At 38.4% G+C, this 22,754-nt stretch overlaps 1 protein-coding gene across 2 annotated transcripts in view; it reads left to right on the forward strand.

Moving 5' to 3' along the window:
* DLC1 (DLC1 Rho GTPase activating protein) overlaps positions 1–22,754 on the forward strand; it is a 443,051-nt gene that overhangs the window by 232,272 nt on the left and 188,025 nt on the right. Inside the window, exon 1 of one of the 2 annotated variants that reach the window (XM_030312242.1) lies at positions 5,679–5,878. The exons of the other annotated variant lie outside the window; for it this stretch is intronic. Coding sequence (XP_030168102.1) covers positions 5,740–5,878 — 139 coding nt within the window. The 5' untranslated portion in view covers positions 5,679–5,739. Of the gene's footprint in view, positions 1–5,678; positions 5,879–22,754 lie in introns of those variants that run through there. 2 annotated transcript variants of the gene reach the window in all.

The raw sequence follows: 22,754 nt of genomic DNA on the forward strand, positions 1-22,754 counted from the left end.
AAGTGGAATGAGACCACCTACGCCAGTAGAGTTGTAAACTTTCTTGTTCCACTTCAGTAGGACAGGCCCCATCCTGTGTGATTCTGTACCCTTTACTTCTGTCTCCCGCTTTGGACCAGAATCAGGGATCTAGTCAATCCCCTTTCCAGCAATCGTGAAAATACTGTTCCAAGATCACAAGGCTGTCAAGGGGCAGGACTGAAATAAGGTCTGTCTCTGCCTTAGTCTATTTGGTCTGCTTCAACAGAATGCCGGAGACCAGGTGGCTTGTAAACAAGAGAAATTTGTTTTCTCACAGTCTAGAGGCAATGAAGTCGAAGATCAAGGTGCCCGCAGATGTGGTGTCTGGTGATAACCTACTTCCTGGTTGCCAGAGACCATCTTCTTGCTGAGCCCTCACATGGAGAAAAGGCAAGGAATACCCCAAATTCTCTTTTATAGGGCACTAATCCCATTCATGATGGCTCAACTCTCATGACTTAATCACTTCCCAAAGGCCCCACCTTCTAATACTATCACATTGAGGATTAGTTTTCATCATATGAATTTGGAGGAGAACATAAATATTCAGTATATAGCAGTTTCCTTTCTCAGAGGCAAGGTGACTTTTCTCAGCCCAGGTGAAGAACTTTGTTTCAGGAAGTCTAGTCAGTAATGAAATTCAGTAGTTAAAAAGGAAAGAAGGTGTCATTGTGTCAGTCAGGAAGGAAAGAATCTTTTTCTTTCCTTATATTTGCTTCTTATTTTAGTGCACCCTTTCTCCTTAATTCAACAGTATTCCCCCAACAAGTTGCTTTTACTCTGACAGTTAGTGTGATTTGGGTATATGTCAGTAGTTGTAGAGAAATAGTCTCTGAATATCTTTGATTGTTAACTCCCATCAGTAAAACTTTCTGAGCACAGAAACCCAATATATACATTGATTTATAAACTTTATCCATAAATCACTATACTTGTATGCTCTGTATATTCAAAAAATAGAAATATATAAACAGCTATATAAATAGGTGAATATTCCAAGATTTTCTTCTTGCCTTCCAAGGAGACTCTTGTCTGTCCTCAGGTCAGACAGAGATCAGCAATTTGAAGAAAATTGTCATTGTGGTCTATTGGTCTCCCAAGCATCACTACATACCTAATTGATAGTGTAAACAACCTTGCCTTGAACACTTTGGTTGAAAATATTTAACAATTTATCGTAGAGGAGATTCTCAACCAAACTGAGTGTAACCCTTAGAGTTCCAATTATAGAAGCACACTAACAAATACAATTGCCACTTCCACCAGAGCAAATATACTCTATTAATAGAGTCATGTTAAATAAACAAAATTCAGAATGAAAGCAGATATCGGCAGCATGTAACCTACACGCTAGGTATTATTCATTGGAAAAACAGAAACCACTTATATATTCCTCAGAGTTACAGAAGCTTCATACTACAAATTCTTGTCATGGGCTTTTGGATACTTAGATACACAATGGAGAACTCCTTTTGTGGCGTTACAGCCCTTTAGGGAGATCTATTCTGCCAGAGTAGGCAATGTCATTCACTAAATCTGTTGTCCTGTTGCAGGGGCTGGATCTCTCATGGGGCTTAACCAAATGGGGTTTTAATAATTTCCTTCCTGTTCCAAAGACCCAGATCTAAGCATGGCATTGACTCTTAATAAACATTTCATTTCCCATCATTATTCATACTATTTTGAAAGAACCTACCAGCACTTTGGGTAGCCCTACTGCTCTAATTACTTCAAAAGAGGCTTAAATGAGTTGCATCAGCAAATAAGAGTGGCCATAAGATCAAAGTGGATTTATGCTACACAGGCTTGAAGAATAAGTTTTCTCTAGCATTAGATCAAAGCGTATGGGACCTAGAAAGACTATAAAGTTAAAAACTTTTGTCCTCAATAAGAAGACAAAATTTATCAATTACAGAAAATGAGATAAAATCTATAATACGTTACCAAAGTGGAATAGCTTTCTTAGACGGAAAATATTAGGGACATATTTGAGCCAGAGTCTGTAGCTTAACATACAAACAAGAGTCTCCCGGGTCAGAAAGCAGCCCCACCAATGGCTGAAACTAGCCCTTTATCACAATAAGGAACTGAGAAGTAATCAAAGCATAATGTTGCTCTTCTCATTTCTCTTATAATTCCCAGGAGGATCTTGAAAGAAATCAACAGATTTCTCATATTCCCCCTTTCCCCATCTGCCAAGCTGAGATAACATTAACTATGGCATACTGTCTCTGTCTCTCAGAAGACACTTGGGTTATTTGGAACTTGTGGGAATAAAACTTGAGGAATGATTCTATAAACAGTAGATTTTGAAAAGCACTTTTTCTGCATATAACATTTCTTCTAATGGCCAATACAGAAAACAAAAAAATAAAAATAATTTAAAATTTACACTGTATCAGTGTTTTTACATCATTCCCATGATATGTGGCTGAGACTCATTTGCAAGGAGTTGAAATATATTCACAATGAAATTTGAATTTAACGAGTTTCCAGAAATAAGGTAACAAGTTGCCAGCCCTACTTTGGAATACAGTAAAATCAATAATTAAAGCCCACCTTGCTCGAAAACATTTAGCTATGCTCCCTTTCTCCAATCATCTGTCAATAAAAGTTACATTTATGTTGGTAAGACTTCCTTTTTTTTTTATTTAATATAATAACTTCTTAGGTTAGGTCCATGGACTGTTCTACCTAATGGAACCTGTGCTTAAAATAAGTAGGCTTTTTCAATACCTGCTGAGATGCGCTTCTGTGAAATACTAGTATTATTGTCTTTGAAAGAGAGGGTCACAGAGAAGAAGGAGGGTATTCTGGAACACCTTGGAGATCAGACCTGAGCGCCCTATCATTAAGCAATATGTGTTGACCAGGCCTTGGTTCTCTTGATCACTGCCCTTCAATTTTCATAGGTGGGATCTTCTAAAACCCATCTGAGACTCAGGCTTCTTCCACACCACGGACCCTGTGGTGATTTTATTTAGCTAAGATTAAAGAGCTTTGGCCCATAGCTTGGTATCAGCTAACCCTAGATAAACACTAATGGGTCATTGTCATCACTGTCATTAATTTATGAACAATCAAGTTGATTGGGAAGCTAATGAGCTTTGGACGCAGACAGCTCTGGGTGTGAATCCTGGATCTGCCAGTTACTACCTGACCTTTCTCAGATCTCTTTCTCTGCCCTCCAATTTCCTCATCTCTGAGGAGGAGATAACAACACCTATAAGGGTCTGTGTCCATGGAGGTCTATCTATCCACAGTGCTAGAAGAGGTTTTGGTACATCGTAGGTACTCAATTAATGCTGTTTCCCTTTGTTGCTCCCTTTTCCCTTTCTGTGTTTAGGTGTAGAAAGACTTCAATTTCATTACACTCTGCCACTTTGCATAACTCATACAATCAGCGGTTGATATTCATGCTAGGAATGGTTGCATGTTGTAAATCCAGCCTGGAAATTTAGGTGAGGTCAGTGCTTACGAGTAATTGGGAATCTAAGCTACCTTTCCTTCTTTTTGCTCCTGTATGCTTTGTACATGCGTCTATCATAGAACTTATGACGCTATTTTGAAATTATTTGTGGTCAGTGTGATTTCTCCTCAAAGACAGAGTTGACATCTTATTCATCCTCAACTTTCCCATGCCTGGCATAGAGTGTGGCTCACTAGTTGTGCTATGGTTACTTCATAATATTCATCTACAAACAGATCTGCCTTGTTCAGCCTGACCAGAAAATGAGTCAACCTGTTTCACAGTGCTCAGACCTCTTTGAAGGAGAAACAAATACGTGCACGGGCGCACACACACACACACACACAGACTTTGGGTACTTTGTTTTATTTATTTTTTTTTAATTTTTTTTAACGTTTATTTCTTTTTGAGACAGAGAGAGACAGAGCATGAACAGGGGAGGTTCAGAGAGAGTGAGACACAGAATCTGAAACAGGCTCCAGGCTCTGAGCTGTTGGCACAGAGCCCGATGCGGGGCTCGAACTCACGGACCGTGAGATCATGACCTGAGCCGAAGTTCGCCGCTTAACCGACTGAGCCACCCAGGCGCCCCCAGGGTACTTTGTTTTAAAATCGAGCCATGTATTAGGCAATCAGATTTTTTGAGATTTTTTTAATGGAGAATTTTCCCTCGGAATTGACCCCCTCCCCCACAGGGACAGAGGTCTACATAACAGCAGTTAGTAGTTGTTGCCTCCTCATCTATGTCCAGCCCAATGATAAGGCAAAGAAGACAATATCTACTGACATGCACATTCTCAGTTGGAGAGACTCATAAGCTTTAACAATTTGGGAACAATATGATTGAAAACTCGTGGGTTGCTAATAAGTAGTGGTACAAGTGTTAGTTATAACTAGTAAGCACAATCACACTATTGTAATTATCGTCCCTTGTATAATTAAGTTGTCAAAGTTGATGAGAAAGAGGATGCATGCTGTCGAAATTCGGAGACTCGGGAGATCAGTGTGGGCTGAAAATGATTTCATATAAAAATAATTATGATAATAATTAGCATTCACATGGTACCTTGCAATTTACAAAGTGCTTTTACAGCATTATCTAATTTTGCAAAGGTTATGAACTGGCCCTTAGATACTTTGTGATGCCAATAGTAAGCCTCCATGCCAAACCTTGAAAGTTAAAAGATGGCATTTGGGGGATAGTGAGAAAAGAGAGGATTAATACTGCATTAAAAAGCAGAGAATCGGCCAAACTCATTGGAAAGAAATAGATTTCAGAAACTCAAAAACGTATCTTGTCAAAGAAACATTTGGCCCATATTTTGATTTCATGGTGCTTGGCACTTTTTTTATTCTTTGGGGGAGAGTTTTTGATGTGCAATTATAATTATGAAGTTTGCTCATTTGGAACTAAAAGATTCTCAAAACCAGGGGTCAGTTGAACCCTATTTAGAGGCGAAACCTAGAATGATATGATGAAACCACCTAATGTAAGTAGAAGCGTAGTTAGAGGGGAGGTATGAGGAGATGATTAATGTTTCCTTTAAAACTCAGGTATCCATTTCCTAGAGAATCCAGACTGATGTGTAGGATGCCGATGACAGCCATATTTTCCTTCCCACACCCACAGCTAAAGGTTGACCTTTCTCTGTCATAAACGGCCTCATCGAAAACCTTGACTTAGTAAAACACAGCGAGTCCATCAAATGCAAATGTGAATGAGAATTTACCGTGGAAGTTGAAGAGACCTCTACCTGCCACCCTCCCTCTCCTTCCCTCGCTTTTTTGCCTCCTGCTCTGCCTTCCCCTTCAGAAGTGCAAGGTTACCTGGATTGCCAGGGAAGGAGACGTCTATTCAAGTTATTGAATAGACGAACGGCCGAGCATGTACCAAGTCAAGTTATTGGATTACACAGGAAGCCAGAATCATCTAGATAGCCACGAAGGCAGCCCGGGCGCTGCGCGAGCGTGTCGCTGGCTCATTTGTAAGCCTTTCCAGATGTGGCAGCCGCGCGCGCTTGGCGGCGGTCCAGGAGGCCGCCTGCAGTCGGCGCTTCCCGGGCCGCAGTGCGAGCCGCAATGCCGGGATCCTGAGGGCGCAGGGCTCGCCGGCGGCTCGCCCCCGGGCCCGGCGCGCACGCAGCCCGGCCGCCCCGCGCAGCGACGGCCCGCAGCCGCCGGAGGACACCGGCGGGAGGAGAGCGGCATGGTCGCGACGCCAGGGCTGCGCTGAAGTCCCTGGCGGGTGGATGGGGGACCCCGAGGCCCACGTGATGGCTCGGCCCCTGAGAGCCCCTCTCCGGAGGTCCTTTAGCGATCACATCCGAGACTCCACGGCTAGAGCCCTGGATGTCATTTGGAAAAACACCAGAGACAGAAGGCTGGCAGGTGAGGGGCGAATGGGGGAGGGTGGGATGAGAGGTATTAAAAGGAAAACAGTTCCATACACGGACGTAGATATTAACTCGGATAATTAATGATCTCATCGGCTGGATAAAGTTCCTCCCTGCCGTGGCAATGATTTCCATCTCCCTTGCTCTGGTATTTAGCATTTCTGGGATGTTTTTTTCTCTAATGCCTCTCTGGTTTCTGGTCTGATTATTTCTAGATAAGGTTTTATGAGAGGTGTGTGGGTTTTGTTTTTTTTTTTTTTTTTTTTTTTTTTTTCTTTTAACCTTGGAAAGAGAAGCAAGGTCGTTTTGAGTGTCAGGAAAGCAGTCGTGATGAGCGGCTTCAGGCAGAAGCACGGAGCTCTGTTGTGCTGGTGGGGGTCCGCCGTGGGGCTGGTCTGGCCCGAGGTGGCCTGGTCTCTGCAAGAGAGGGGCCTGGAAGGGCTGTGTGTCAGTGGAGTAATCTGCCCTGCCCTGTGAGAGCCTGCTGGTATTTCCTCTGGCAGCCTGGAGCTGCTCTGAGTTCCAAGCGGGTGTCAGGTATGCTGGAGGCAGGCGTTTGAAATATAATAAAACACAAATACAGTGGTGCAATTCAAACGTACTTGGGCTCATGTGACACCAGCCAAATGGCAGACTGTGTTTTAAGGGGTACTCTAAAGAAACAGGAACTTCTGCCTGATCCTGGTATTAAGAATACGAATTGGTGTAATATAGCATTTTGCAATAAAATAATCTCTCTGAATTCAGGAAAGGTATCCTAGTCCTGTTTCATGGCTCCTCCTTGTTTGCTCTGTAAGTCTCTGTATTTATATCATCTATGTGAATGGGTCAGAAGTGATATCTTCTTAACCTTTTTGGGTAATCCAGTTGTTTTTCATATCCGTATGAAGTTCTGAATTGTTAACAATATTACAAGTGGCCTCCAAGTGTCAACAGATTTCTGTGCTGTGTGTTATTGGCAAAAGGTCATTTGGCTTTCACCTAATAGCCCTGACATGACTTGAAGAGGGGAAATTTAAGGTTGGTGATTGTGATAAGACAGATTATGAAGATAACATGCTAGTTATATCCCCTTATAGGCTGTAAGCTTGTCCTAAATGCTCGTGAAAATCTTTCTCCTTGTTAAACCAGATAATATTGCCCAGTATAGGACAGAGTAAACAATGTCAAGTCTAATCAGAAAGTAAGAGAGAGAGAGAGCAAAAGATTTTAAATTTAACCATTTTATTATGGCTTTAGGATAAATCTTTAGCAAAAGATTTTAAATGTAGCCATTTTATTATGGCTTTAAGATAAATTTTTAGCAAAAGATTTTAAATTTAACCATTTTATTATGGCTTTAGGATAAATCTTTAGCAAAAGATTTTAAATGTAGCCATTTTATTATGGCTTTAGGATAAATCTTTAGCAAAAGATTTTAAATTTAACCATTTTATTATGGCTTTAAGATAAATTTTTAGCAAAAGATTTTAAATTTAACCATTTTATTATGGCTTTAGAAAAATAAAACCTTTAAGAAACCCAACATTCCAATAAGTTTTTTTTTTTAAGCTGTGTTATCTGGTGATAACAGTTTGCAATTGGCTAGAGGAAGTGTAAGAACTAAGATATAGGAGTATAAAGTCTACAACTATAATTGGTTGGCCCTTTCAAAGCAAAAGTGTTTCCTTCATTGTTGTCTTATTTGACAAACCCATTGTCACAAATGGAAAGGTTCTACAAACAATGTCTTATTAAAGGTAACACAAAAATATCTTGTGGTTTGTTTGGTGTTTTGAGAGTAAGACTAAATCAAACATTCCTGCTTCCCCTTATATTTTCATAAATGATGATATTTTTGACAGCTATTGGCCTCCTAGAATAAGGATAGTATCCCTGGAAAGTTGCTGCCTCTGTCTTGTCATTCGTCTCTGTGTGTGTGTGTGTGTGTGTGTGTGTGTGTGTGTGTGTGTTTGCCTATGTGTGTATACACACACACACACACACACACACACACAGAGTCTCTATGTGGCCAAAAATGGAGCATCTTAAAGAAAAATAGCCACTTAAAGAAAAATAGTTACTTTTTATATGTGAGGAAAATTAAGCATTTCCACAGCTCTAACAGCAAACAGGATTTTAGCTGTCTATGTCTACCCAAGAAAGAAATTCTTTATGTTGCGTAGTTTTTCTTTTTCTTTTTCTTTTCTTTTTTTTTTTTTTTTGATATATATTGACCTCTTAGGCAGTTTGCACAGTAGCAAATCCAGGTACTATACTTGAAAAGAAAGAATTTTGGCTACCACAACTGACTGATTACTGGGGACTTGGCCCTTTTCATGCCTCCCCTGTGCTTGGCGCATGGGTCATGGCTCAATCAATGTTTGTCAGATGGAGACTGATTTGGGGCACATCCAAACCTCAAGAGCACTTACTTGTCTTGTTCCCCTCAAACTTCTCCTCTGCACCCAACCTTCCCACTGACCAAAGGCTAAATAATACTGGTCAGTTATCCACAAAAAGTCACTTCTCTAAACACCAGATACAATCTCTACTGTGTATCGTACCACTTTGCCCTCTGTTGAAGAATGGAGGGAAGTAGAAAGTCCAGATCTGCTTCACTTTATGTTGTGAAATTAATGAAGTGTCATGTAAACAAGGTTTCGAAGCCTCTGAAGAAAATCCTTCTTTTAAAACTACCTGAAATGTTATTTTCATGATGATCATTACTTTGACTACGTTCATCAAGTTTCTCAAAAAGTAATCGGAGGTTTCAATTTCTTCCAGAGATTTAAAGTGTTTGGCCATGGGACAAAGTTTTAAGGTTCCTCGTTGGGTATTTTCTCTCTCAATCAGTCAATCAATCTCTCTGTCTCGTGTGTTTATGTGTGTGTGTGTGTGTGTGTGTGTGTGTATCTCCCTCTGTGTGTGTGTGTGCATGTGTGTATCTCCCCGTCTCTGTGTGCATGTATCTCCCTCTATCTCTCTGTCTCTTTGACACACAAATATACACACTCTGTATAACTTAACAGTTCCTAGTTCTACTCTCCCAAATGATGTCCTGTGTATGAAAACCATCATTTACGTTTCCTTGCCTTAAAATCCTCACATATAAAACAGGGATTCTGCCTGTTATTTTTAAGGATCCCTGTCCCTATGTAAACAAAATACAGAATCGTTGCTGGGAAAAGACCTTCAAGCTGTAAGGGGTGATGGAACACACTGTCTTAATCGCATCCTCCTTCACATGGAATTGCCTTTTTCTGCCCAACCACAACCCACAGGGTTTCTCTTACTCCTGTTCTCTCTACCACCAAGCTCACAGGTACACAGTCTCTTTCCTGAAAGCAGAGGATGGCGTCTACTTTTCAGGGAATTACAACTTTGAGGTTAACAGTGGTGATGGCGAGAGTAGACAGCCCTTCTCCGGACGAATTGTGCATCCGTCATAAACTCTTACGTGTCCTCATGGCGCCTGTACTGCCTCATCCCTCCCGTTGGGTACCCAGACTTTGTGCCTTTGTGGTGTATTTCATTCTGGAAGATCTGCTGCCCCTTAATCCTTTCAAATAGGACTTCTTCGTCTTTTTTGTGCCAATGGGTCTTTTTTGCATTCTGGTGAAGCCTGCAGATCACATCTCAGAATGATATTTTTTGGTGTATAAATAAAACACATAGAATTATGAAGGAAATCATTTATAGTAAACTATAGTTATCAAGGTATTCCAAACACAAAATTGTTGTGTGGTAATAGAAAATGAATGAATTGTATCATAGATGAAGATGTTTAAAATATAGGGAAGTAAATATAAATTAAATGTTTCTTAAAGATACCAGTGTGCAGATTGTTATCGTTAGTTAGAAAAAGAGCATTAAACTATGTAGTAGTCTCTGATTCATCTCCTTGTCACCAAACATTATAGATAGAATACTGGGGAGCAAAATCCATATCTGGGTCGGCAATGTGCAAACTTTTAACTTTACTGTTTGGTGGCTGAATGGGGCCAGCAACGATGTCATGCGAACATCTGTGGAAGTCGATTGCACAAAACCACAATCGTGTGTGATCTGGGGTGAGTGTGATAACTCCCAAAACTCTAGGGTAGGAATGAGTGTAAATGATATTTTGTGATAGCTGCACCAACTGTAATGTGATATGGAAAAGTCTGGTTTCTATTGGGGACAAAGTCACAGGGACAGCTAATGACATTGTGTGCGAGGCAGGGGGAGGTGACAGTTGGTCAACATTCATAATTGGAAGAAATGCCAAATTCCAGTTACAGTTTTGTGAAAATAAAAATGAAAATTTTCGTCATCCAAGTTAATGGACGTCCTGTTCTACCCTTAGACCCTGAATTAAGAATCCCTACCATATCCTCACTTCACCTTCCAAGTACTTCCAGTCAAAAATTCTCCTAGACTGAAATGCTGAGCTCTCATACATGAGATGGCTGGAATTCCTTGATGTATATTCGACAAACTCCGCAAACAAGTTTGGACTGATGTGCCAATAAGACTGCCTCTAAGGAAAAATAAAAGACACATATTCAGACTAGAAAGAGATAGGGAAGCTAAAAGAAAGAAAAACCCAGATGACACACATGCACGTAACTTCATCGGTTTGCAAAGTAGAATGGAGAAATAAACCAAAAAGAAATTAAATAAATTAGCCTTTATTTCACGGAATCTAATAAGGTAAGAACAGCTCACATAGCGTAAATCACACTGATTGTTTAAAAAGTATTCAATATAGGGCACCGGGGTGGTTCAGTCAGTTGAGCGTCCGACTTTGGCTCAGGTCACGCACGACCTCATGGTTTGTGGGTTCGAGCCTAGCATCGGACTCTGCTGTCAGTGCAGAGCCTGCTTCAGATCCTCTGTCCCCCGCTTTTCCCCAGGAAAATTTAGGAAAATCTCAATCCAAGTGAGGTTCAGTGGACATAGAACAAATTCAACATGAGGTTGGATCCCCTGGGGGATTCTGTTGACTGTTCAGTATCTTCTATCTTTTGTGAAATAGTTTTACATTTCACCTGACTAGGTCTCCAATTCACTAGCAAAATGAATGTCTGACGTGCTCTGTAGTACATTGGCTCCCAATTCAATGGGGCATCAGGAATTCTGGCCCATTTCCCATGATGGGAAACCACAAACACTGACTCCTGTGAACTGTCTTCTGCTCATTGGTTCACAGAGGGAAGCAAGTAAGGGCATATTTAATGCCTTTTAACCAAGAGTGATGTATGCTTCAAAATATGCAGGTTCCTCTAGTAAACAAAGACTTCCCTGGATGCATGCAACGCTATGTTAACATTTTAAAGGGTTGGAGAGACAACCATTAATGGTGCTTCATGAGACCCTGTCACATTTCTGGAGGGTAGATGCAGTATGTATCTATTAAATTAGATATTACTATTCCAATAAAAGAGGAGCATGTTGATGTCAAGGTCGGCTCTGATGAGAGAAAACCTAATATATTGGCTCAGAGAGCTTGCTCTGACATCAGACTTCTGGGTTTGAATCCTGGCTCTTGCACTGGATAGCTTTGGGCAAGTCAGTCTGTTTCTTACCAATATAAAGAGGATGGTCATAGTACTTATGTCATAAAATTGTTTCAAAGATTAAATGAGCCACTGTGTAGAGTGCTTAGAAGAGTCACTGGCATATAGCGAAGCCAGAGTGAAACTCTATCAGTTTGGTTGTTATAACCCAACTTCCCTTTTCCCCATGCCCTATGTCCTTTGAAGTTTCAGCCTGCTAGCGTGACATCACTATAATTTGTCTAAGCCTTTTGGGCAAAAATAGTTCAACCAGTCCAAAAATATAAAATAAAAGGTAAAATGTCAATGGCAAATGGACTTTATTTCCTTACCTCTGGAAGAAAAAAACAAAAACAAAAATGAAAAATCTAACGAAGATGACTTCTGTGCAGATCTTGCTGAATTGCAAAACGGAATGACTTGAGAATAATTGTTTTTGCACACTGATGAAGAAATCACTCCTTGCATGGCTTTGTCGGGCAACATATACAATATCTGAAAGTCTTCCCGAGCGAGTTGGGACCTGCTTTGAAAATTGCTATATAGATGGAGCCAAACATGGAATAGAGCACCAGCACGAGCAGGCTGGGGTTTCAAGCACGTGGCGCAGCTGTGGAATGGGAAAAAGTATGCTAAATGTCAAGGCTGCCACTTGAAAGGGATATTTGGGCCACCTCCCTTCCTGGAGCAAAACTTCTGCAACTTTCTTCATTTAAAATAGTATGTATAAGCTGTCTGAGTATCTTGCCAAAGGTCCTTATAACTATAATAACAAAATGTGCCCAAAGTCAAAGGCATGGTCGAAGGGATATATTATTTAGTTACAGGTATGCTTAAGGATCTGAAGCTATATCATAAAACCAAAACTTTATTTAAAAGAACATTCTACTGGAAGCTCTCTCTATTCCAGAGGAATTATTAAGGTATAGTTTGAAGTTAAACTTGTCATTGTGTACGTTTTTCAATCTCTGATTATAGTCACTTGCTTTTAATAGTTATCATTCTTTTTTTTTATTGAAGCCTAGTTGCACAAATGTTACATTAGTTTTAGGTGTACAACATAGTGATTCAACAACTCTTTTTGTTAGGCTGTGCTCCCCACAAGTGTAGCTACCCTCTGTCACCATACAACACTATTACAATACCACTGGCTATATTCCCTATGCTGTACCTTTTCTCCCCATGACTTATTCATTCCATAACTGGAAGCCTGTATCTCCCACTCCCCTTCACACATTCTGCTCATCACCCTGCCTCCAGCCATCTGGCAACCATCAAATTGGCCTCTGTATTTATGAGTCTGTTTCTATTTTTTGTTTATTCATTTGTCCTGGGTTTTTTTTTTTTTGATTCTACATATAAGAGAAATCATATGGTATCTGTCTTTCTCTGACTGATTTCACTTAGCATTATACCCTAGATTCATCCATATTGTTCTAAAAGGCAAGATCTTATCCTTTTTTATGACTGAGTAATATTCCATTGTATATATATATATATATATATGAATATACACATTTATATATATGTATATGTATGTATATACACATATATATACACACCATATATTGTGTATATATATATATATACACACACCACATTTTCTTTATCCATTCATGTATGGATGGACACTTGGATTGCTTCTATATCTTGGCTTTTGTAAATAATGTTGTAGTAAACCTAAGAGTGTATGTCTTTTCAAATTAGTGTTTTCATTTTCTTTGGGTAAACACCCTGTTGTGGAATTAAGGGATCATATGATATTTCTATTTTTAATTTTTTGAGGAACCTCCATATTGTATTCTACAGTGACTGCACCAATTTACATCCCACCAACAATGCAGGAAGCTTCCCTTTTCTCCACATCCTAACTAACACTTGTTATTTCTTCTCTTTTTGAGACCAGCCATTCTAACAGGTGTGAGGTGATACCTCATTGTGGTTTTGATTTGCATTTCCCTGATGATTAGTGACGTCGAGCATCTTTTCATGTACCTTTTGGCCATCTGTGTGTCTTCTGTAACCTGTCATTCTTGAACAAAGATGATATGCCATCCAGGAAGCACATGCTGGAATTATTTGTGTATGATGATGAGAGGAGTTGGCATTGATCCTCCTGTGCTCTTTCCCTGTTGCTTGTGAACAACCGCCTAGGCTGAGAGCTCTAAAGGCATTGTCTTACTTAATCTTGAAAATAATCCAGAGAGGTATATACTACTATTTTTATTCCCATTTAAGTATTTTCTTGGCATTACCTTAAAAATCTATTAGTGAGTATCCATGCACAGAACTCAGAAACACCCAAATCTATCAGTCATTACCAATTAATCTCACAAATATTTATTGAGAGCCCATTGTATGCAAAACACTGTGCGAGGTAATGGTTGACGATAGGACAGATGCACTGTTGCCTGCCAGCCATGAATATGACACCTGAATTCTACCTTTGAACTCGAGAGGGGCCCTACATGGGAAAGTGAACTCCACTGTAGTGAGGAAGAATCAACAGTGTCTCTTAAACACTGAGGGCTGTCTAAAACTCATCACTGATTTGTTCTTTAAACCACTGATTCTCAGGGAGATGAGGGAAGACACAGTGGTAAGGGACAGTATCAGAAAAAGCATATGCAGCTTTTAAAAATCTGCTCGATGGATTTATTGTTTTCAGAGTACAAACTGCGTCTTACAAAATGCTGAAGATAGAGAGGGGAAGCATGAGTGGGAGGGACGGGACATGAGTACAAAGATTGTACTTCCAAAATGTCATGGAGCGATAACTTTAATCATTTTTTGAAGATGATATGCTGATGTTTTCCAAAGTTTAAGTATCCTAAAGTATAAAATATGTCACTGGCTAAAATAGGGTGCTCTTGTGATTCAGAAATCAGAATGAAAATTGGAAGTTGTACTTTAAATATCTCAATTTATGGCGGAGATCACTCTCAGATTTCAAAACACGTGGGCTGTAGAACTAAAATTGACTGTTGCAAGTCTTTTGTGATTCCACAGAATTTCTTAGGGAGTTGAACTGGAAACCAAGACTTCTTTTTTCCATCATAATTTGATGAATTTCCATCATAAGTTGAGATATCCATATTGCATTTTTAAAGGAAAAGAAAAATAATGATGGGTGAGTTGTATTAAAAATGTAACATAATTATTATATTATTAAATGTTACCAGTAACCAAAATTATGTTAGCTAAGCAATAAAAATAGTTAAGGAAATAGAATTCAATGATTAAATAGATAATTATAGCAAAGCTCCATATAGAAGATGATCTTTAAAAATTCTAGTCCATTTTGGATCAGTGACATCCTAGAGTGCTTTTGAGTAGTTTGAAAATTAATGATCACCTATTCAGTGAGTTATTAATGAAATCCATGAGAAAATTACCAAAGAATATAAGAATTTACATGAATACTGCTTTTATTAGCTTTCACATTTGTAATTAAAGCATATTTTGAATACTGACAATATGTTCATGTATCGTGGCCTCATTTTCTCTTAGGGGTGATTTTACTAGTAATTCGAAAGAATCTAGTTATTTTCAGTTTCTTAGTGTGACCAGGTAGAGAGGCTGAAGGATGAAAGAAAGCAGGAAAGTTTTTAAGAATGAATGTTTCACTTTCAAATAAGAGGCTTAGAGAAAGAGAAAGTATGGGACATGGCTCAGACACTGAACAGTCAAGAAGGCAGACAAAACATCCATCCACTGATGCAAAGAGTAACAAAGAGGGGTTTTGTACTGGATGGGAATAATCTTTTATTAAACTACAAATTAGCTAATATTGGTTGTGCCCTGACTATGTGATAGACAGAATGCTAGGAGGTAGAAAAGACGCAAAGGTAAAAACTGTGTCTGAATTTCAGTAGTCTAGAGTCTATTTGGCAGGAAAAAGTGACCTACAGAGAAAACAAGATTCTAAGGCCTGATTCGACAGGTACCATAAGGTATTTGCTGACCAATCAGTACTGCCCTTCCCTCCCTCTCTCCCTGTCTCCTCTCTGCAGCATCAATTCACCTCTGGTCCAAATGTATTATAACAATAGGATATCCACACTGTTTTATCACCACTTGCTTTTCTGTACGGTGTTAGACTCATGCTCATTTGCACTCGAGTGAACATTATTTTTACACTAAAATTTCCTTGACACAACTACCTTTTAAAGTCATAATTATCAGGACGCCTGGGTGTCTCAGTTGGTTGATCATCCGACTTCAGCTCAGGTCATGATCTCTCGGTTCATGTGTTCGAGCCCCATATAGGGTTCGTTGCTGTCAGTGCAGAGCCTGCTTGGGATCCTCTGTCCTCCTCTCTGTGGGCCCGTTCACTGCTTGTGCATGCCTGCACGTGTGTGTGCGTTCTCTCTCTCAAAAATAAACATGAAAAGAATTAAAAAGTCATGGCTATCACTTTTTCGCTATTGCTCACGGCAATGGAAGCATTTGAATCGTTGCAGAAAAGAGTCTCTATGCCACTATGAGGATGTGTTAGTAGTGATGCGTGTGTGCATGCACATGCCAGGAGGGTGGTGTGAAGGTAAATATGGGCATTTCAGGTTGAAGTTGTTTTGCAGAGTAGCATTGGTACTTTCAGCCAGGTAAGTTTTTTGGATGTCCCTCAGTGTTTGAAGAAATTCATACACTAGTAACTGGACTGACTCACCAAGTTGCTCCCTCCACTGAATAAAACTTTAAAAAACCAAACAAAACATAAAGTACTCCACTATGATTTTACTCCACTTTACCTTAGGAAGCAGTAAGGTTTGCCCTCTTAGAAACAGTCATTGACCTACATCTTGCATTTAGCATTAACTCAAATGTGTTCCAGATCTAAAGTTCCATAAAGATTCGTGAGTGGCAGCCAAGAAGCAGAGAGCGCAAAGAAGGCATTTTTGTGATTTGCCAGGATTCAGACCCTGACTCCTGATTATTTGACAGTAAAAATATCTTCATGTTGAATTTGATCCTCCATAGCAGGACTTTCTAATCAGTAAATTATTTCAGTCAAAAACTGAAACACTCTCAATAAAAAACAAATTAATGACTTCTAGACAAAACCACCAAGACCTAGTGAAAAAACATGGCATATTACTGCTTGGTAAAATCTTGCTTGGGGATCTCTGAACATTCTGATGCCATATATCACTTTTCTCTCTCTTTTTTCAGGCATTTATTGACAGGAGCACATGTAGGCAATTTCAAACACATGCAAGTGCACACACACACACACACACACGCACATGCCTCAGGAAGCCATAACTTCAAGGAACTCCTCCATAAAAGATTGAGGATTCCTGATTTACAGGATGCTGATGTGAAAGTCACAAGGTAGCATGTGGTTGTTGACGACTTGGGGTGGAGGTAGGAGCTCAGCACATTTAATGATGTCTAGGCTTTGTTTTATCTTGCAGATTTTTTGTGACATAGTTAGCTTTTTGCAGACCACTCTCAAATCACTGACTCAGCATTCAATGTGGTTCTGTTTATCATGATCCATCATCTCTAATCTGGTTTTGAATAGCAGGATGTTGTAGGTCCAGATTGAAGTGTGACCTCTGAACGTTTTCTATTCATGCTTGATTACTATACGCTAGAGGTCTAGACAGTGTTATTGGTTTCTCACCAACATAAACATCTGGCAGAAAAAAAAAAAACTAAAGTAGATGAGTAAGAGCATTCCTAATCTACCTTACAATATGCTGTATTTAAAATAAAACTTTTTTTTTAAATGAAGCCCATCTCAGGTTGAAAAGGATGTCATCAAACATATTGTTTTTCAACTCTGATAAGACAGTCTTTGGACTATAATTTTTCACTGATGAAAACAAGTTTGAACATGTAATTGCCGAGTGCGGTAGAAACATCTTTCCTTTGTGCTTTAAAAGAAGCTAGAATTTCATTTAGGGAATTCCAGCCAAATGAAATTAGCACATGCATGTTGACTCATGCGTAGCTTGTGGATGGACAGATGAGATGACAAACCAGTGGGGACGGGGAAGAGAGATGATGGGGCCAAACCCACAGCAATGTGGGGATGTGTGTAATATCAGATCTTCTCGAGTTTTATTTTACATGGGTTGATTATCATGTTCTAAGAGTTATTAGTTGTATTGAATCTATGCAGAGGGCTTTTTTAAGAGCCAGAATGCACCAGAGTAAAGTACCGTGACACTGAATCACAGGGGGAAACTGAGGCCCTTCCTTTATGCTGGGGCTGCAGACCACACCCAACCAAATACCAACAAAACATGCCCGCAGTGAAGACCACCAGGTTGGAGAATATAGACGGATGACAAGACAACCCAAAGTGTTTGCCTCACTCTTGCCTCTGTATACAGGTAGAACATACAACAATATTGGGAAAATAAGACTGGGAAGTTTACACTTAGATATTATAAATTTATGAAATGTACATTCAGTAACCAATTGCAATTTATGAGTTTGCATAATTTTAAGCTTATTTGTTTTCATTCTTTTTTCTTTCTTTTTTTGGTAGGTTACAAAAGAAAGATAGAGAAACATTTCCTCTATTCCTTCAGTTTTGGGTTTGTTTTTTTTTTTTTTTTTTTTTTTTTTTTTTTTTTTGATGCATTGATTATTTAGAACCCAAGACTGTGTTTCCAACCAAAGCTCTCTGACGCAGCATAATCATTGCACAACCAAAGATAAACACAGAGGGTAAACTTCAGAAAAATTATTTCAAAATAGTACCTGAAAATCTATTGTAATAGATGCCCTTTGCACCATTTAAGATAATAACAACAGTCCGTGACCGGGCCCTCTGTACATACCCCAAGGATTAGCCAGCACATCAGAACCAAGCTTAAGAGTCTGGGGAAAGGGGGAAATAAAAGTTTAATTTTTAAAAAAAGAAAGAATGAAAGGAAAAAAGAACACGTGGTCTGGGAAGGGCATTAACAGGGAGGTGAGGGCAAACCACTGCTTGCTGATGCTGCCCTCTTGGAGACAGGACAATTGAATCTAAGCCACACACCCACCTCCTCAGTCACCACCACACACATTCCAAGCTCCCATTCTTGTGAGGCCAGTTCACAGAAAATGTTTTTATTTCTGTGACCCTGAGCACAACTCCTATTTTGCTGTGTAAAGATTCCCCGAGTGAACCCTCATGGCCTTATGTGATTAATCCCTACCACCGGCCCACACATACCCCAACTCTCAAACTTCTTTGTGATTGTCTGCTCTTTTTCTTTACTTATCTTGTACTTAAGTGAGATACTGAGTTTAATCAGTTCACAATGCATAATTTCTCCTTGTATGTAAGCTTTCGTTTCCTTGTTCCATATTTTTCTCCCTATTCTGACTTAAAATATTTTAACTGATTACTAAAAGACCATTACTTGAGCTCTCTACATAAAAGTGCATGTTTTCAAATCACAATAACTTATGCAATGTCTCTGTTTTTATATGGAGTCTAAGAAAATGGTGTTTGACAACTTTTATTAGGATAGCAAAAAGCTGACCCCAGTACCATGTACCAATGGAGTTCTAAGGTCAAAAGCCAAGTGCTTTTAATAACTTTTTAAGAGTAGGTAATCATTGCTCACTTTGAAAACTGAAGCATGTACTAATTGCTTTTGTAAAACGAAGGTGATGTTGCTATAGCTAATGGTCCATGCACCCAAACCCTGGGAAATCTGATCCCGGTATCTCATGTGACTTAAGTTGCTGTTTTCATAACATACTCATTGTTTTTTGATTCGATACAGTTTGGATAACATTTGAAATTGGTATCTTTGCTTTCTAAAAACCTTTTCTCTAAAACTATCTTTAGATATGTTATCAATTAACTGGTAGCAATATTACCTTTATTAAATATTTTAGACATACAAGAAACCCATGTATCAACCACTTAATTTAAGTAAGAAAAAAAATTAAAGTTACTATTTTAAAATAGAAAATATAAAATTACTGTGTGCCCCTCCTGGATCATATTTCCCTCCTTCATCCTCCCAACTCCCCCTGCAATTCTCCAATCCTGAACTTAGTGTTGAATCATTCTCTTACTGCATGTTCTTATTACATATTTAAGTAACCTAAGGCATTATTAATTATTGTTTTGCACATTTAAAGTCTGAAGTGGTACCATACTGCAGTATCCTTCTGCAACTAACTTTGCTCAAAATGATATTTTTGACATTTATTCATGCTAAAACATAAAGATCATTTATTCTTACTTGCTGGTATGTAAATATGTCATGATCTATATATCTATTATCCTCTTGAGAGGCATTCAGATTGTTTCCAGTTATATGCTATTGCAGGCATCTGTTATTAGTGGTACTATTGCTCATACCTCCATGTACATATGTATAGAAGTTTCTGTATGGAAGAGTAATTCATCTAAGGAGAGAACTTCATATTCTAACATATGCACATCTTACATAGCCAAATTGTTCAACACGTTTTACGCACCCACCAATGATACATAATACCCAATACAGAAGAGAATTTATCAAATGCTATAAAAGTCATAGAATATTTACTTTGAAAAAACATAAAAATGTAAATGGTATAGGTAATATAGTAAGAGTCAATTTTATATATATGTGAAAAAATATATGCATATATACATACATATATATGTATACATATATTTGTATACAGATAATAAGTTTATGTATGTATATCATATATATAATTGTATCATGAAGAATTTTTAAATTTTAATAGAATTAAGCAAAGACTAGATGAGTAAGGTTTGGAATGAAGGTTATAAATAGTGTTTCATTTTAGTGCGTTTTTTTTGTGTAGGTCAGCTAAAATGTAATTAAGTACCTGTTTAAAGGTGATAATAAAGAACATGTGGAATATATATATACACAATGAAATATTATTCATCCATAGAAATGAATGAAATCTTGCCATTTACAACAATATGGATGGCACTAGAGTAAGATGCTATGTGAAATAAATCAGAGAAAGACAAATACCACATGATTTCACTCAGATGTGGAATTTAAGAAACCAAACAAGGAAAGAGAGAGAGAGAGAGACAAACCAAGGAACAGACTCTTAATTACAGAGGACAAACTTGATGGTGAACAGAGGGGAAGTGTGGGTAGGAGGGTGGGTGAAATAGGCGGTGGGGATTAAGGGGTGTATTTTTCATGGTGAGCAAAGGGTGATGTATATGGAAATGCTGAATCACTACATTGCACGCCTGAAACTAATATAACACTGTATGTTAACTATTCTGGAATTTAACGTTTTTTTAAAGGTGATAATAAACTAAGTTCATTTTTGCCATTCTGAGCCTGTATTTGGGTACAAATGCAGCCGAGGTAGGTGATTAGAATAGAAAATGGAAAGAAAGTCTAAGAATTAGAGGAAGTGAAAATAATCTGATTCAGGGATAAACATCCTCCCAATGACCTATATTAAGAAACACTTAGAGGGGCGCCTGGGTGGCTCAGTCGATTGAGTGTCCGACTTTGGCTTAGGTCATGGTCTCGCGGTCTGTGGGTTCAAGCCCTGTGTCAGGCTCTGTGCTGACAGCTCAGAGTCTGGAGCCTGCTTCGGATTCTGTGTCTCCCTCTCTCTCTGCCCCTCCCCTGCTCATACTTTGTCTCTCTCTCTGTGTCAAAAATAAATAAACATTAAAAATTTTAAAAAAATAAACAGAAGAATATCTACAGGATACCTCCTCCCCCCACACACAAATCCCTTGAAGGCTTCCAGGAAGACCAAGGGTTTTCTGGAAGTAAGTATGAAAATCTGGCATAGGGGACCAACTATTTGAATTTCATTGAAAAATGACTCTGTCCTCAAACAAATAATTATCTTCAAGTGGAGGAAGTATTAATTTGCAAAAATGAATTAATCTATAAGCATAGATTGTCTTTTTTAATTCTATTCTATCAAAGGAGTAAATAATGACACTTTATTTTTTAAATGTCTTTTATGAGAAAAGCATCATGTTTTAAAATTATGTGCATGTTAAAAACCCATGTCTCCACGTAAACATTTTCCCAGAGAGGTATTTAACTAACGATACTTATTCAGTTTTGAATAAACTACGGAACACGGACATGGAGACCTCTGCACTTGTGTTCATCCATCCACCTAGCAGTCTTTCCTGTCGCCATATGGATAAGTTGGGAGCAACACACTAGATTGTGTTGGGAAGGTATCTGTTGTCATCTTAAAACTGGGGATATAATCAGCCCCTTACAGTTGCCTGGCAATTTTGGTGAGTTTAGTTTCTTCAGTTAAATAATCTCTTTTCATTTTACTAAGGTGACCACAAGTCATTTCATGTCCAAAAGGTCATAAGCCATACTTTGTAAAACGTGTGTTGATTTTCATCATCATATGATTATCCTCCTAATTTTAATGCCTTTTATCATTTCTCATGGAATATATTCCCCTCAAGTAATTCTTTAAATTCTTTCTCTTCTTTTCTTCAAAATATAAACCACTTTCCCTTCTCTGTAGTCTCCTAATTTCAGTTTGAACTTCTCTCTGATGACCATCACTTCTGTACCTCATTTACTTATTCAGTCACAATCACTATTGGCATTATTAATATTTTTAGCACACCTGACATGATTGACATTTAGAATGAACATTCTCTTCCAAGGAAGTAGCACCCAAGAGGAGACGGAGAAAAACTTGTAGCAAGAGTTCTTAAGCCCCCTTTTTCTTCAGACTCAGAAATAATGTGAGGTTGAAGGGTTTGTTTAATTTAATTAGTTAATTAATTAGTTGTATATATAATATAATTCCAGTGTAATTAACATACAGTGATATATTAGTTTCAGGTGTAAAATATAGTGATTTGACAATTCTATGTATTACTCAGTGATCATCATCAAAAGTGTACTCTTAATGCCCATCTCCTAATTCACCCATCCCCCCACCCACCTCCCCTCTGATAAACCGCCAATTTGTTCTCTATAGAGTCTGTTGTTTTGTTTGTTTTTTTCTTTGCTCATTTGTTTTTTAAATTCCACATATGAGTGAAATTATATGGTATTTGTCTTTTGCTAACTGACTTATTTCACTTTGCATTATACTCTCTGGATCCTTCCATGTTGTTACAAATGGCAAGGTTTCATTCTTTTTTATGGCTGAGTAATATTGCAACATATATATATATATATATATATATGTATATATATATACACACACACCCACATATATATGCATACATATATATACATTATATATATATACACACACACACACATAAACATATATATATTTACATGCCACATCTTCATATCCATTCATCTTTGGATGGACACTTAGATTGCTAACATATTTTAGCTATTGTAAATAATGCTGCAATATACATAGGGGTACATATGTGCTTTCAAATTA

Source organism: Lynx canadensis, chromosome B1 (genome assembly GCF_007474595.2).
Source record: "Lynx canadensis isolate LIC74 chromosome B1, mLynCan4.pri.v2, whole genome shotgun sequence".
NCBI lineage: Eukaryota > Metazoa > Chordata > Mammalia > Carnivora > Felidae > Lynx > Lynx canadensis.